Source organism: Lepisma saccharinum, chromosome 6 (assembly GCF_977018435.1).
Source record: "Lepisma saccharinum chromosome 6, izLepSacc3.1, whole genome shotgun sequence".
Taxonomy (NCBI): domain Eukaryota; kingdom Metazoa; phylum Arthropoda; class Insecta; order Zygentoma; family Lepismatidae; genus Lepisma; species Lepisma saccharinum.
In genome coordinates, this window is record NC_139234.1 from 39,815,657 (window position 1) to 39,833,950 (window position 18,294).

At 38.2% G+C, this 18,294-nt stretch overlaps 1 protein-coding gene across 1 annotated transcript; it reads right to left on the minus strand.

Annotated features, from left to right (window-relative positions):
- Positions 1-10,779: 10,779 nt before the first annotated feature.
- LOC145989328 (uncharacterized) lies at positions 10,780-17,935 on the minus strand. Its single transcript, XM_083124664.1, has 3 exons — positions 17,491-17,935; positions 13,710-14,034; positions 10,780-11,361 (listed from the first exon to the last, which is right to left on the minus strand). The coding sequence occupies exons 1-2, from the start codon at positions 17,915-17,917 to the stop codon at positions 13,715-13,717; spliced, it is 747 nt and encodes a 248-aa protein (XP_082980790.1). The 5' UTR covers positions 17,918-17,935; the 3' UTR covers positions 10,780-11,361; positions 13,710-13,714.
- Positions 17,936-18,294: the final 359 nt, after the last annotated feature.

Sequence of the window (18,294 nt, forward strand, 5' to 3'; positions counted from 1 at the left end):
GTTTTCACAATTTTCACATTCGTTGACCCGTGATTAGCATTTTCCCATCAATAATTAGATTGAGTGAGCATGAAAAACATCGTTGAAATGCTGCATTGCTCCGAAAACACATTGATAATAGAAAATTATATGTATTAAGTAGGTACTGAGAATTTGAATTAGTCATATCACTTGTTGCCCATCCTTAAATTGGGTTATCACAGCGATGGATATTATTACCTCATATAAATGTAACTCGTGTGGCTGAAATTACAATATCGTTCTTTCAAAATTCTGATTTCTGAAATACGAGGCGCATTTAAAAAGTAATGGCCGATTATTATTAAAAAGTGACTGGCAATAGTGATTGGACATCCACTGCGCAGTACCATCAACTGGTTCGTTGGCGACCCAACAATAATATTTTCGCTAGTCAGAGTTATAGCGTGTTAAAATGACTGCGCTATTACACAATCCCGCCATTTGAGAAATACAGTGTGTGATTCGATTTCGTAACGCCAAAGGTGATAATGCAGCCGAAATTCACCGAGAATTGTGTGAAGTGTATGGTGCGAGTGTAATGAGTGAAAGAAAAGTACCGTAATGGTGTCGTGCGTTCACACCCACCAAAGGCAAAAATGTTCACGCAAATTTCATCTGCACGGAAAGTCATGGCAGTTGTTTTCTGGGAGCAACAAGGTGTGCTTTGATGAATTACATCGAGTCTTCGTACTATCAGATCTAGACGTGCCATACAAAATCAACGACATGCAATGCTACGGTCAACAACTGTTCTTATCCGTGACAACGTTAAACCATGCACTGTTGCCCTCACTTTCTAGACGATTCAGAGGTTTGGAGGGGAAGTTTTTGATCACTCCCCGTATAGTCCAGTCCTTGCACCTGTGTCTGAAAGATTTGAAGAAACCGAGGTGTTTAAAACGGTAGTGTTGCATTGACTGAACTCGCTGGCGATGAACTTCTAAGCAGAGGATATGAAAAGTCTTATTCCACGGTACCAAAAGTGCTTGAAAAATAATGGTGAGTATGTTTAAAAATGAAGTAGATATTTACAAGTTTGTAACCACTAATACAGTGTTGCTACACTTCTTTTTCTCTTTTGATATAATCAATCGGCCGTTTATTTTGAAATGCGCCTCGTACTTTTGTACTTTGAATTGTCCTGTACAAGTTGGTAGCATACGAGATGTGAACACAAAATTAAAATTAAAATACTACGTGTATATAAGGAACATCTTATATTATTCTTGTGACTGTTCTGTATACAGCACAAGTTCATTTTTCTTCTTATGCTCATTTTTAAATGTACAATTGTGATTATTGTGTATTTTAAACTTTAAAGATTAATGTTGAATCGCGCTACGACGCCATGTGTCCCGGGTTCGAATCCTGGCCCAGCCACGGATATTTGTGAGTGTCCATTCATCAATTTCATCATATCATCACTCATCTCCATCTTCGCAAATTAGCCAAGAGTGGCACAAAAGCGAAGTAAAATATATCAATCAATCAACTTTCTTTTATTTTTCTTAACCTTTTTCTTTCTCTTTCCCTTTATCTTCTTTCTAGCGTTCACTCTTTCTTTTTGAGTATTTTTCCCTTTTTTCCTTGATAATTTCTTTGCTGTTTTCTGTACTGTTTTCTGCTTTAGTTTTTTCTTTATCCTCCGTCTTTCTTTCTTTCGATCTTGTTTTATTTATTTATATATATCTTTCTCTTTGCCACACACTCTTCTTTAATTCTTGTTTTCTCTCTTTGTTCCTCAGTTCTTTATTTCTTTCTCTTATCTATACCTGCTTTATCTCACTTTCTGTTCCCTTCTATTTCTTTCTTTCTTCCTTCTCTCTTTCTCTGTCTCACAGTATTCTTGTAATGTACCGTATTATTTTGTCTATGAGTTGGTGTGCTTATCTTTCTCTCTTTTTCATTCCGTATCACTTCTTGCACAACTCTTCCACTCCTGAATCCTTTCTTTGGACGACACAACTGTATGACGTCAATATTTCCAAATGATTACACATCTTTTCGATTTTAAGTCCCTTGAAAATTTATCTGAGGGTGAACTTTATATTCAATATCTCGAAAACATTTAAATCAGTGTGACTGATTGTTTTCCAGTTTCTGTGTTTTTGTACCAATCGAAGTCCTTCGCAACACAGAAAAGCAAAGGAGAAGAGAAACCTCGATTTCTTTGCCCTCATTAGAAGAACACTTCGAACAGTTTGTAATTAGAAACTGCACAGCATGACAATAACAATTTCTTTCACCTGAGGAACAGAGTAAAGAAAGACATGCATTTTCGTGAAGCGGGGAAAAAGAAAATTGCTGGCATACCTGTGTTTGTCGAAGTATGGAAAACTTGTTCTGAAAAGAAAACTTACTCGTTGCTGAATGATTATGCATACTGACTGATAACACTTGGGTCTTGGAAATACGTAGTTTTCTGTTCGACCGACATGTTGTTTATTATCTAGAAAATTTTGCACAAAGTCAATGTGGGCTGTAGCTGACAGTTTTAGCCCACTTAGCCTGCACGAGAAAATTCAGAAATCAATTATGGTGGGGAAAGAGCCACGCACACAAACTTCACCACATGCAATCACCTGCGTCTCTACCCTACAAACCGAGGACACTTGATTTTTATCAACAATCTGAGGACTGTGTTAAAATGCACCTAGTAGTGTTCACACAGATGGTTTTATTGAGAAATAACGTGTCACAAGTCACATCCTACATTGAAGCACTATAGTTGCTATCCATTTTTAAAACCTGCAGAAACAAATGGAACCATTCATACTGTATTCGCTTATTGAACTCATTATAGTGAACAGTTATATTCTTAAGAATTTTTCTTGTTTGCCCACTGGTTGCATCAAAACACACGTCAAACCCTGGTCGATAAATGGAACAACCTATGATAATGATAATCTTCAGAAAAGTTTATTATGGACCCTTGCCGTTATTACTACGTGCAATACCATATTTGTTATTTTTAATAGTAATATATTTGCATTTCTCAACTCCTAGCAAGAATATTCAAATTGACTTTTTACACACTTTCATGCCAAGAAGATCGACACTGCAGTAATGTTTTACGAGTGTTACATTCACGGTTCAAGCGTTTTAATATTAACAAATGCATGAAAAACTTAGTAACTTAACTCGAAATGACTTGGCAACCAATACGAGATTGACAAATTCTCCAGTTGATGCTCGTCATGGTTCTTACAAACAGTTGGAAGTCATCACACCTTGGAGCAAATAGAATAACGGATCTGGCAACACTTCTCGTCACAAACTGAGGCCTAACACTCTCTTCCGGCATTATTATATAGTCATCTGAACTGCTTATTGCTTTAAAACGTATAATTAAGCACGAACAGCTTGGATTTCACTGGCCACGTCCTTATGCATATGTAGGAAGTATGTGACACTTTTCTGCACTTCCATACACGAATGTAAATCAGAGAGGGCGCTGGATATATTAATTGTTCCTGCAAGTGCTACTTAAATCCTATGTTTCCTGTAATTATTATTTATTGTGACGTATTGCTAGTTGATCCGTGTGTTCTGGAAATTGTGATTATTAGTAGTAATTCCATGATTAAGAAATGAACAGATTATAGTAAATTATTGCCTCTCACACTCTGCTTATCATTATACTGTATTATAGGACCACGAAAACATGTTTTAATTCACTCAAACCATGGTTTTTGGTGTAGTAATTTAATGAAAAATATATTTTGGGGAAGTAGTTTTGTAATTTTGAATAAGAAATGTAACATTTTTGAATACATATTGAACGGATTTGATTCCGTACAGAGTGTTCGTTCGACAGCACCGTTGTGCATCACCATGTACGTCCATTTTGATTTTATTTATTTATTTATTTACAACTTTGTTTACATGCCTTCTCTTCCACTTCACCATTAATTACAGGGATCATTTTTTCTTTACAGTTAATTGTATACAATTTAAAAACTTAAAAAAAGATAAATGAAAAATAAAGTAATAAAAGAAAAATAAAGTAATGAAAGTAAAATGAAAATAAAAATGAAAGCAATACAGTTTGAATACGAGCAGTCAAGGCCTGGATTAACCATTAATTACGTACATTGCTCATTATTTTTTACTAACACATTGAAAAAATATAACTTAGAAGAAATTAAAAATAAAAGCAATACAGTTTCTACATGGACACACACACACACACACAAATACATACATAGAAAGCATATTTCGTGATCTAAATTTATAATGCATTTCTTTCTGGGAATTTAATGTAGTTCCAATTGTAAAGCATGTATAATTTTAATTGTCTTTTGAATGTTACAACTGAGAAGGAGGCTTGGATTTCGGGGGGCAGTCTGTTGCAGTGTCCTGCAGAGGTAACGGTAAACGAATTGGAGTAGAAGTTAGATCTGTGGATAGGGATGGATAAAGAGATTTTTCACGTGATCTGGTGTTGCGGGAGTGAAAGTCCGAAAGATATTGAAACCGCCTGGAAAAGTATTTTGGATCTTTTATTTCGAGGGCTTTGTACAGTAGGAAAAGGTTGTGGCAAATCCGTTTATCACTTAATTTCAGCCACTCCACCTTCGCATAATACGGTGTCAAATGTTCGGAATATTTTATGTCGAAAACGAAGCGGACACAGGCGTTCTGGATTCGCTGAAAGCGTTTAGCTTGCTCGTGATTAACGTCCGAGTAAACAGTGTCACAGTAATCAATAATAGGAAAACAAGAGATTGGACAAGTTTGGTTTTTATACGTTCGGGGAGGAAGTTTTTAAGCCGGTAAAGAGAGTGTAGTGCACCGAAAGCTCTTTTACACACGGAGTTTACGTGTTCTCTCCAGGTAAGATTAATGTTTAGCGTAATTCCAAGATTTTTAACCGTGGTAAAGAGAGGCAAGTGTTTATCGTTGTCCGTAAGCTTAGGGAGATTTAATTCGTCAATTCTGTTCAGAATCTTCGGGGAGCCTACGAGCATACACTGGGTTTTGGTCGGGTTGACGTGCAAGCCGTTGTCTACAGACCACTTGTTAATTTTTTTCAGGTCGTTGTTTACACGTTCGGTTGCATTCAGTATTTCTTCAGGAGGGAAGGAAAAGTATAATTGAAAGTCGTTCGGCATAGATGTGATACCTACAGTGATTGAGCACCGACGGGAGGTCGTGTACATACAGTGTAAACAGGAGGGGGCCCAGTACGGTGCCTTGAGGGACGCCACAGGGGATGCTTTTCCTGGATGATCTTCGATGTGGGTCGACGACACACTGTTTACGTCCATGCAGGTAGGAACGAAACCAGTTAACCGTAGAGTTCGAGAAGCTGAATAGGGATAGTTTAGTGAGTAAAATTTCGTGGTCAGTGGTTTGGAAAGATTTGGTAAAATCGAGAAGAACAAGGATTGTAAGTTGTCGATTGTCCATAGCTAACCTCATGTCGTCGGTTACGTTGACGAGAGCCGTGCATGTGTGTGCTGTGCTTGCTACGGAATCCAGATTGAAAGTGGTTTATTAGGTTATTTCGTGCTAGGAAGTCACGGGTTTGACCACTAATAAGATGTTCTAGAGCCTTATACAGAGCTGGGAGGATGCTAATTGGTCTAAAATTGTTTAAATTGATTTCGTTGCTTGTTTTAGGTATTGGGCGTACCTGGGTGAGTTTCCAAAGCGACGGAAATGTTTCAGAAAGCAAGGAGAAATTGAATATATCCGTGATGGGAATAAGGACATGGTGGAGGATTGTTTTGATCATGAGAATGGAAACTTCATCTACTCCTACGGCCGACGATTTTATCTTAAGTAAAGATTTTCTAACGTGTTCCGGTGAAATCCAGGAAAAGCAAAATTTTGAAGCATTTGTGGAGTGCGTTGCGATGTTCCGAATAGTTTCACGTTTAACATTATTTTCAATAGTCGGGAGGTCACAGAAATGATTATTCAGTACATCTGGTGCAAACTTAGGAACGCTTGGTTCAAGAATTGCAACAAAAAACATGGATACACAGAGAAAAGCACCTGCTCCAGCACAAGAGCATTTTCATTTCCTAAAACGCATAGAATGAAGAAGAAAAAGTATCGAGAAAATATCAATGGAGAATTTGCCTACCTTGGGATTGATTGTTCAGTGGTTGGGATTCCACGTTCAATTCTACATACCGTCCCGATTCGCCTATCTGAGCATAAAGCGGACTTAAAAAGAAGTTTCACGGGTAAAATTGAGATAATTTGTACTGTTACCTGTTTATTGATTTAACATTTCTTAACGAACTGCTAACGTGTATAATGTAATAATAATAAAGTTACATTTGAATCCGATTTCATTACATGAAGTGATATAGCTTCCGCAACAGATAGGGGTTCTTCCCTGTACATTACACCATTCTATGTATGCAAAAGAGGTGAGTGTAGGCAACTTCCTACACATTATTGACCACGACCATACTGGAGATAATGTGATCAGTGCCATGCTCCGGCTGCCTTTCCCTACCTAGAGTTGTTCCCACAGGTATCCTCTGATCAGATACGGCAGAGTCACTTTACGCAGGGACATTGTCAGAAAACGTCCCTCCTGATATCACGCATCCTGAGAATTACATCCGGGTATTCAGTCCGACAGCAAGACACCCAACTACCTTTTTTTTTAAAGTTCTTCATGTATCATGTTGTCATGCTCTTATCAATTATTCACTTTAGTATTATTTTTTCACAAGGTCAGACGAACACAAATATCCATGTCTTATCCTGGATTCGAACCCTGATGCAACATACATCGTGTGCGCAGCGTTGACCATTCCGCCCTTGAAAGTAGACACCGACTTTACCACTGTAGTAGCCAAATACATATAAATAATAATTTTAAAAATAATTATCTTCATTCCATAATAACCTTTATCAATGGGCAGTTTTTTACTGTAACTTCAAGGTTTTCCCATATTGTGCCATATGCTTCATGCCAACACTTAATTTAATATCATCTATCATCTCTTCTTCTTCCCCGAATCATTTCCCGTCAGTCATTCATTCCTGTGCGTCTTTTAGCAAGCAGTTCTTTCATAAGCAGACGGGTATTAGACAGATGGACACGACAGTCAGAAAATTTTCTTCAGCTTTTGTTGATGGTTACCCTAAAATTGAACATTGGAGGACTAGAAATTTTCTTTGTATTTATACAGTATAATGCTTGTGGATTTTTGGAGATTACATTATTTTATTGGAACTTGCACGCACACATCAATTTGTTTATTTATTGTGTTAATGTAGACGAATGTCTAATTCCCTACATGCAATGAAAGGAAGCGATGTTCTAGATGTACACTGACGAGTTTTTTTTTCTGTAATCCAGAAATATATTTCTAAACATTACTATGTTAATCTCGATAAACAATATTCTTGTATCTATGCTTACTACAGTAAACGTTCATTTTAAAACCTAGAGCAATATAATAAACAAATGTAATTTTCATAGTTTGCAACTCATATTTCCAGCTTTTTTACCAGTGAGTTTGTTACAATATTTGCCACTTATACATAATCAACCAGTGCTGTTATCTAGTGTGAAACAAAATAACGGTAATATCAGGCGTATGTGCCTGATTGGTTAATATTTTGGACAACTCAAGTAATTGTTACACTTTTAAATATTCTTAGTAGAATAATTGATTAACTTTTATGTCTATCGTGTAGGAATATGCTGTGTTCATAGATAATTGTTCATGTTGAAGGTAAATATTAATCGTCTATATATACAGGGCATACCTGAAGTGAAAGCGCAAAATGAAACTGCGACAAGTAAACGATACGTATGCTTGTCTCTTTCCGCAAACAGACGTTTCTTTGTTTAAAAGTGAAGACTCAGGAATATGTAACATACTGTACAGTGCAATAGTCCTTGGTAATAAAATCAACAGTAATGTCTAGCGAGGTGAACGTTTTTAATCTAATATTTGTTACTAAGTTGGACTATGACACCTCAAAGGGGGAAAGCATACGATGTTTACAAACAATCAAGTCAGTGGCCAATCATAATCATGCAATCGCAATTATCTCGCAAACGGTTCATTTGCGAATCCATATTTACTGAGACTTTTTTTCCTTCTACTATCATGTACCGTTTCAGTTTGCGCTATCACCTGTGGTGCAACCTGTATATAAAGCCATTTTATATCTCCTTCAAACATTCATGATGGCTATAAGAGTGCTTGAATAAACAGTTGGACTGTTCGTTATAACAAACGATTAGTCAATTCAGGCAACATCGCAGGGTATGAAAAGGTGCATCCGCACTCACTGCGGGGGGAGGGGTCACTTCCCCCACCCTGGAATAAGGAAAATTGCCAACTTTTTCCTTCCCTTCATTGTATCTCTAGTCGGTCTTTCATTTCCTGCAACCTCTTTCGAGTTCTACTTCTTCCCACCGTCTACATATGTCTTTGTTCGTGCTTTATACCTCTCTTTCGTCATTTGTTTTTCTTTCAGTTTTCTGTCTTGATTTCATCTTACTTTCTATCTGTCATGCTTCTTCATCTTCTTTATTTATGTCTATCTTGTTTCTCTTCTCTTTCCCTGTTTTTATTTCTCGCTTTCTTTATTCCCCTTCTTTCTTCTCATTCTCTATCGTTGCTTTCATATCTTGCATTCTCTTTACTCCTCTAAAATGTTTCTCTCTTCAGATGACACGTAAACATGACGTCAATGTACGTCAACGTTTCGATTTTGAGGCCTTTGAAAAGTTTCTGCTGATACACATGAACAGATGATATTCCATATCGACAACGATTTTTTTAATATAAAAAATGTCCTTCATCGCCATGAATATACTTCAGCAGCTATTATTTCAATTATGTTTGAACATTATTTTTTTAAAGTTTAAATGTCTTCTCAGGATTTTGTGTATTTATCTTGTTAAACAAAAGTTGCAGTTCCTAAGTAAAGTAAAGTAAAAATCTTGTTTAACAATCAATGAGTATTAGAACTTGAATGTGTATTTTGATATAATCACACTTTATACCTATCATTTTGCAGTGGGTGTACAGCTCTGGTGAAAACGGTCTGGTTTGGAATATTATACGCTTACCAATGTTTTTACCTACGTTTATAAATGTTTCTAGTTGAAACTTCTTTTTCTTAAAGGCTTCGTACAATAAGTCGTATTTATTAAGCGTAATATATAATATAAGACTTTATATCGGCCCACCTTTCAAATTAAGTAGTGTCCAATATATAAATAAAAACATTTTCCACCGCAGATGGAGTCATAAATTGAAAATGTGTTTCATCTAAATTGTCGCACTGAAATAACCTTTCAGTTAATTTTATTAAACAACGTATAGGTTTGTAGGCCACTTGGATGACGTCAGCTTGTAATCAAGCAGTCTAATTTTAATTCTTGATAGAAGTATATTTCACAGAGGTTAAGATTCCATTTTAAACTATAGGTTCAATCTCCTGAGACTACCTCAGCATAAACTGCACTGAAAAGAAAAATCTTACCACTTCTTCTTTAAAGTCTATACACATATCACCAATATTCACTTAATTATATTATAAATATGTATGTTTATGAAATAAATTACATTTCTTTTCGACTAACTTGTCAAATTGAGAATTTAGCGTTATAATGCTTGTTTTAAGCAAAAGTTTGTTTTGAGCTCACATTAATCGGATAGGCTTATCGGAATCAGATCTATACTACGTACCAAAAAGGGCACGCATAACAGCAGAGAAGAGGAGAAAGCTAGTGGGCGGAGCAAAGCAGTGCTCACTGCAGCAAGCGCCGATAGCTTAGTCTTTCATACGTTTATTGGTCGAGCTCTCTCGAGTCACTACTTGCACAGAGAACTTGATTCCTTTCGCTTGTTTCACAGACTTCCGGGATAGAGAATACAGTTACAATGAGACCTGTACCATACTGCAATTTGCCTCCACTGCTACAAACCCAGGAAGAGTTCAGCACACTTAAGAGGGACGAAGAAAACACTGATGTTGAGGAAATGATAGGGTGGTGTTCTTTTTTATTTTTAATAACGATGATGGAGCATTACCAGTAAGGAAAGGGTCACTTACACAACGAAGTCTCGTTAGTTGAGAGCAGGGTCGATAAAAATCATGATTTTTATTATTTAAAAAAATACTTTTAATGATTTTTTAATATAAATTAGGAATTTTTATATAAATAGATTTTTTTATTTTAAAAAAAACGCTTAAATTAGCTTGTATGTTTTTCGGCACCGTACATATAGATATAGCCTATCTTCTTTTATATAGAAAGGCCTGAAAAATGTTTGAACAGTTTGATTAAAGCAAATAGAAAATTATTTGTAAATATACATTTTTTTCTGTTTCATTTACTGTATATTAAGTGAACCTACTTTGGAAAAGTTTGTTGAGTATGTTAAAGAAACTCTAATAATTTCAGTAACTTTTCTTCCAGTGAAAAAACATTCTGAATGTTCTTTATAATTGTTAACTTAAAATATTTTTATAGTCTTTCTAGCTGAATTTTGGCAATTTCTTTAATAATAGTTTGCAAAATATCATCTGCCATGTTTACAGTTTAATAATAATGACACTATTTATGGTTTAACATGATTAGTATTATGTATATTTTTCTAATACAAATTTTTGCTCTTTTTGCATGTAAGAATTAGATTTTAAATGAAGAAAAATTTAAGAGTGTTTACAGTTTTCATATTACATTTTTCTTTCGTATAAGCTTCACTACATCAGTACATATAATTTTAACCTTGCTTTTCCTATCTTAGAACATAGTAATCACCATTGAATGATTACGAGAGCAATGTACTTTCACCAAAATGATTCTGATATCGACAAATTACTTATGTACATTATTCTATAAACTATTTCATTAACGTGATTTAAATCAGTGGTTTCTTTAAAACAAACTCATCTGATTTAATTCGCTATTCAAATCAACTTGATTTTAATCACTGAAGGGTACTTGACCCGTGCATTTAAAATCTAAAGCAATTTGCGAATGTCTTAAACATTCAGTCCATGGTGTGACCAATAGGTAGGCATATCCTTTATTGTCCTATGCACAGAATATCTCAACATCTATAATTGAAATCATAAGATGACATATTTTATTTGGAAATAATGTTTATTTTCTGCAATATGTGAAATGTCTGCATGATTACATCAATGAAGCATTCATACCTTGATAATACGTAATCAACTGAAGTGACTAGATGATTTTAAATGGATATGTTGCAATCGTATTTATATAAATTTCCGATTGTTTAGAGATTGTATGAGTTAATAAATAAATTAAATAAGTGCCGTAATGAACTTCGTCAGTCTCTTTGTTGTTTTCGCATTGTTAACTGGGATCCACTGAAAAGATAGAAACAAAACATTTAGAATTCTTTCATATAAAGAATTGGTATAATCTTATTGCTAAGAATGCAAATCAAATCGTATGTTAAGTATAGCCTACTTTGTTAGTTTGCAATATACAAGGTAACCAAAAACGTTCTTGCCGTTTTTGATCGACAGAATCAAAAAGGTATGCAGCAAATGTCATATACCGTTAGTCCTCAAAGTAATCCCCATCGGCTTCCAGCACCTTTTGCCAACTTGCCTCCAGCTGTGCAATGCCCGGTAAAACTCGGACGCATAGAAGTCCGCAAGTCTGCCTCATTTGCGAAGGATTTCCCACGAAGGTGGTTGTCCAGGGAATGGAAGTGGTGATAATCTGTTGGCGCAAGGTCCGGGAAGTAGCGTGGATGACACAGTGTCTCCCAGCCAAGTCGCTGTATGGTATCTCTGGCCACCCGTGCCACATGCAGCCTGGCATTGTCGTGAAAAAGCAGTTCACACCTGAGATTAGTCAATGCTGGATTCTTCTGCTTCGGTACCTGTTGCACGTTCCAACTGCTGCGAGTAGAGGTCCCCAGTGATGGTTTGGCTCATTGGTAGCAGCTCGAAGTGCACCACTTGGAGACTAAGAGCATGATCTTGCGTGGGTGTGAGGTAAAGGGTACCGTGTTGACAACCAATGTCTGGCACTCTTGGGAGTGTCGTACAGGATCCACTTTTCGTCATTGGTGAACACTCGACCGAATATGGGTGTGTTGCGACCCCGAGAAAGCAACGAGAAACAGGCTGTCACCGTGTATGACGTACCCTCTTGCTCAACTTGAACGTCTTCCCTATGTGGTGCAGGTGCAGTCTCGCTGTTTCATCGGAAACCTGGAAGTGGTTGGCAAGCTCACCACACCTATGGCGGCCTTCGTCATCCAGGACATGTGGTCGGCCACTGCGGGGTTTTGACAGATCTCCCTACCTGAACTTCTGGAACTAATTCCTAGCGGTGTGTTCATTCACAGCATTATCCTCAAAGGCTTGACGTATTCGGCGACTTGATTCTGCTCCGGACAAGCCCGCCTTAAAGTCATAAAGAAGACAACACCGAACGAGCTGCTTCAACACTTCCATTTATCTTCGCCCTTGCTCAAGTTATGGCTGCTCTAAGTGTGCAATGTGTCTTTATTGGACAAGGTCAATGTCCCCACTCCCACCCCGACCACTTTTCCGGTACGTGGCACACATATTTTCCTATCAGTGAACACTTCTTCCCATGCGACGTTAGAAACGGCAATGACTTTTTTTGGTTACCTTGTATGTACAGGTTCTCCTCAAGCGGTTGATTTAGTACCAAAATCATCAAAGAAACTTGTTTCGATCTGCTGGTAATTTTGTGTAATGAGGGTTGGAAAACTATGCACAAGATGTCCTTAAATTAAACGGCATCACACAAAATTTCCTACAAGGAACTATGCTAAGTTAATTTCCAGGATTCTTGCAATGGCGCGCATTGCGTCAGAGAAGGGGAGAAAGCGAGTGGGTGGAGGAAAGCAGTACGCGCTGCTGGAAACGACTGATAGATGCGGCCGCTTCTTTTCCGCTCCATGCATTCACTTCCTCTCTCAAGCGTTCATTGGTCGAGCCCTCTCGAGTCACTACTTGTGCAGAGGACTTGTTTTCGTTCGCTTGCTCCACAGACTCTTGAAACGCGGTATAGTCTCTCTTCACTTTAGAAAGTTGAATGAAGAAATGACCGTTTTACAAGTATTAGCGGCAATTATATAGTTAGCCACAAGTAGTGTAGTTTCAATAATGCAATTTTTATTTATTCAATATTTTTGAGGCACACACAACTGCAATGTAGCATTTGTTTTTATGGACATAGTACATCCTGCACTGAATTTTGCAGACTAACGAGGCTCTGGCGCCTGGACCTTCAGCAAGGATGATCCTTTGTAGAAATTGTATTATGTCGGTTGATATGCCTTTGTGTTTGTTCCTCATCGTATCACCATTCGACCACATGGTTAGCTAATCAATCAGTGAAATTTAGAGAAAGTTTCTTTTCTCTTAATGTCTCAATGTTGTCCTTTATAATAACATGTATGGGTGACTGGCTGTGTTTAACATTGCAAGCAGTTAACCGCCGCCATATTTACTTCTCATCCAAGCCACAGTACAGAAAAGTGACGACGTGTCAGCTCACGGAAAGTATCGGTTGCTTGCTATTTTTGCAAATTAACATACATACTGTTTAACTGTAGCGATATAATACGTATTATAAATTTCACGATAATCTCTAATGGCATGTATGCACAGGAAAACTTTAACATAGAATATCATAATTACGACCATCAAACACAATTCGAACTTACCTATTTCACACTGGTACCGCTGGTGCAGATATGGGTACCGGCTCAGGTATCTCCGGTACCTTGTGGTACGCGCTGTAGGCTTGGTGGTCGGCGAAACTCTTTACGATAGGCCCAACTGATTCCACGTACGTGTAGGCTGGCTGGTACTTGTTCTGGTTGGCAATCCCTGCCAGTCCGGCAACGGCCGCCAGCACGAGGGAGATCTTCCCCACCAAAAGGGCTTTGAAGGCGATGAACTTGGCAGCGATGACTCCCAGGGTGATTAAGGTGCTGTAGACTCCTCCAAAGAGAAGTGCCGGAAGAATGTATCTCGTTTTGTGGCCTCCTGCAATCAAAGGACATTGATAAACTATTATCTTCCAGATTGTTGAGCAAATCTGTACTATTAATAGGACTAGGGCACATGTACAATTAATAAATTGTATTTTCTTATGTAGCGGGATGAACTATGTATGTAAAAATGAACAACAGTAGAGAAACGTGTTAAATGTTCAAAAATAGGAAAGTATACAGGCTTATTTCTTTTCTTCCAAACATTGAAGCTAAGCTTCGTGGCGGAGTGTCCTTGGCGTGGGTGGTACTTGTGAGTGTCCCTTCATCACTCTTCCCCGATGGCGCAGTGGTAGCGTCGTCACCTTGTAGTGAAGGGGTACCGGATTCGATTTCCGGTGAAGGCACATAGTGGATTCGGATTCCACTTCAAACTTTAAGATCAGTTCCGATTAGCTTTACTGTGCATAAAGCGGACTTAAAACACCAACTCAATCAATCAATCAATCAACCCTTCATCACTTTCATGATATCACACTCATTCTCATTGTCGCGGTTAGCCAAAAGTAACAGAAAAACGACGCTAACTTTATCTTAACGGTAGAAAAGTTTTTTTCCTCTGCTGAAGTCTTCAAAATGGCGGAATTGACTGTAATGTCTCTTTTCCACATACCCTTCCCCAAGTTCTATATTCTAAAGTTCTTTACAAACTCCGTACATAAGTCATGACATCTATTTTATTTCGCGAGAATGCGGGACCAGCAAGAAAGTCTGAAATATACAAAAGTGATGCATACTACGGTAGCACACTATTCCCAACAGTTTCCACCAACTAATGTGGCATTTCTCTCCCGAAGAACGGCGATTTTGATACGAACGCTGTTCGCTCCATGGAACGGCCGTTGACTCAACGAAGGATTACCACTGCCCTCTGTACAACAACCGTTCATCACACTGCTATCTAGTGACGTGTCGACATACTACGTGTGCCATGTTCTCTGAGACATACGATGATATTGTGGTACCACCGTTTAACTTTGAGGAAGAAATTAGTTGCCATGACGTTTGCCCCAGACCTCGTACGTATATGTTCTATTACGAGATATGTTGTTGGTTTTGTTGTTGTTGCAGTAATATACTTTATATCGTAGATTGTAATATTATTCAAAAACTTAAAGTATTACTGGAATAATATACCTTTGTGGTATACAGGCATAGGCGTACTCAGACTATTTTCCAGGGGGGATACAAAGTTCTGTAAGGGCGAGGTAAACAATCTTAAGAAAGACATTTCTTAATATTTACAAATTTTAAAATTTCTAGTTTATATTTCCAGCCAGAAGCACAACTGCAATCTTAATGTTTGAGTAAAAATTGGCATTCAAAAGACTAGTTAGAAGCATTGAAGAGGCGTTAAAACTTTTGCCATTGCATACACTTTTGGACAACTAATTTCTCAGGAAAGGTTGGGGAGGGAGCTAATCAGTAGATTTTACGGTGTCATCAGCGTACTTGCACAAACTAGGGATGGCCAAACGGATCCGGATCCGGATCCAAAGGTTACGGATCTTGATCCGGATCCGAAAATTCCGGATCCGGATCCGGGTCTGAAAGTTTCGGATCTGGATCCGGATCCGAGAGTTCCGGATCCGGGTCCAAAAGATTCGGATCTGGATCCGGATCCGAAAAACCGGATCCGGATCCAAGAGTTTCGTATCTCAATCCCATTATAATATTATCACACCTTAAAAGATATTATGATCTTCGATTACAAAGAAATTTTTTGTTAGTCCTACAAGATTATTTTTTTCAAGTGTTGTTCCTAAAATACTTTGCTACGCATCGGCTAACACACTCGTGCACAAGTGTCAGAGGTGATTTTGTAAATGCCATTGAAACGAATATGTATTCATTCGAATGTATTGGAAATGAAAACACACATAAATGTGAGACATTCCATTCCAGGATGAAACCTTTAACACATATAACAAGATAGACATGTTATACAAAAATTATACAATTGTTCTACAGTTACAGTTCTACAAATTAAAATAAAACATTATAATATATGCAGCGTTAAATAATTACAAGGGAGGTTATCTAAGTATCCCCCTCCGATTTCCATGAAACTTGGCAGTTTACTGGGGCCCACAGGAAGATTTACGTGTTTTTTTGTTTCAGCTAAAAAACGGTTTTAGGGGGCAAAGCCCCCTCAAATGTAAAGATGAAGACAAATTGAAGTGAGGATCGGACCCCTGTGTCCCCCTCCGATTTAGATGATACTTGGCAGGTGTGTATATAAACGGGCCCAAATGAAGAAATACGTGTTTTTTTTTGTTTCGGCTAAAAAACTGTTTTAGGGGGGCAACCCCCCTTCAAATGTCAATATGAGGACAAATTTAAGTGGGCATTTGACTTATGTGTCCCCTCCGATTTCCATGAAACTTGGCAGGTGTGTGTATAAACGGGCCCTAATGAAGAAATACGTGTTTTCTTGTTTCGGCAAAAAAATTGTTCTAGGGGGCAACCTCCTCTCAAATGTCAAGATGAGGACAAATTGAAGTGGGGATCTGACCCCTGTGTTCCCCTCCGATTTCCATGAAACGTGGCAGGTGTATAGAGGGGCCAAAAGGAAGAATTACTTGTTTTTTGTTTCAGCTAAAAACTGTTTTAGGGAGCAAAATCCCCCTCAAATGTCAAGATGAGGAAAAATTGACGTGTGGATCATCTGACCCCTGTGTCCCCCTCCGATTCTCATGAAATTTGACAGGTGTATGCCCCCTGTTTCTTCCTATGCCATATTTACGTGGTTTCGGGGTCAGATCCCCACTTCAATTTGTCCTCATCTTGACATTTGAGAGGTGGTTCCCCCCTAGAACAAATTTTTGGCCGAAACAAAAAAACACGTATTTCTTCATTTGGGCCCTGCAAGTTTCATGGAAATCGGAGGGGGAGACTTAGACCTCCCTTGTAAGTGTATTCATTAATTACAAATCGGGCACGCGCACACACACACTATATATATATATGTGTATGTATATTATATATATATATGTATATTAGCAGGTAACAATATGTTATAAGCACATTCTTACTTTCCAAAGAAGCGCATGTGGGATGGCTAAACGGATCCGGATCCGAAAATTCCGGATCCGGATCCAAAAGTACCAGATCCGGATCCGAAAGTTTTGGATCCGGATCCGAAAGTTCTGGATCCGGATCTAAAAATTCCGGATCCGAAAAACTTTAGGATCCGGAACCAACCGGATCCGGATTTCGGATCCGCTAGGATCCGGATCTGGCCATCCCTAGCACAAACCATCATTGCGCATTGCAATTCAAGGATCGTAAGTTTACCTAACTAGAATATGAAAGAATATCCCAGATACATGAAATTAAAGGCTTGTAATGAGAATGAGATTAATTATTGCCCTTATAACGGAACCAGGCAATCCCCAATGTTCTTGCGGCATTATAAATACACTTCAATGGAGTTGAGGAACAAACTTACGTCCTTCGACAATGTCTTCAGTTTCGATGGACATGTGGACGATTTCATTATCCTTTTGGCTTCGTGACAGTCTCAGGATTGCTCCAGGAAACATGTTGATCTTCATAGACAATCTGTTGATCAAGGTCGGCACGTAATCGAAGACCAAGCTGCTCCAGTTATTGCTGGCGATCGCTCTAGCAGTGGCTGCTTCGGTATTGTAATCTCCTCTGTAGTTGACTTCAACGCCATCTACAATTCTGAGCGACTTCGTCTTGACCAGATTGTAAACATTGATAAGGGCTCTGAGCTTCATGCAGCTGAAATCCAGTTGTTTGAGGCAGTCGACCATTCCCCTCTCTGTTGCTCGTTCCGAAGGTCGCACATCCGCTGTAGCAAATGCAAGTACCCCAAGTGCAAGGGCCAGCACTGCTCCACACGAGGCCATTTTCCCAACACCTGTTGCTGTTTGTTTGAATTTGACGCTGAAGAACTTCTGGACTGTTCTTTTATAATGGACTAATGTTTAGTGCTTTTCCACACTGTGATCAGGGGCACTACTATGAGATCGTAAATACAAAGATCTAGGTCTTCGTTTTCATCTGCTTATTATTCGTAATGTTGTGTTTTATCAGGAGCGTCGTGACGTACGAAGCTTATTTTTTTTAAATCCTCAAGTACGAACTGGGTGCTTAAGATTTTAATAGTTGTGTGGTCCACGTGTCTCAGATACAGGAGTTTTATAGTTTGCGGTTAGTGTGTCTTTTCCTGTGCCAAATTGAACGTTTCATTCCAATTACGTTTTACGTGATTTTACATTACGCG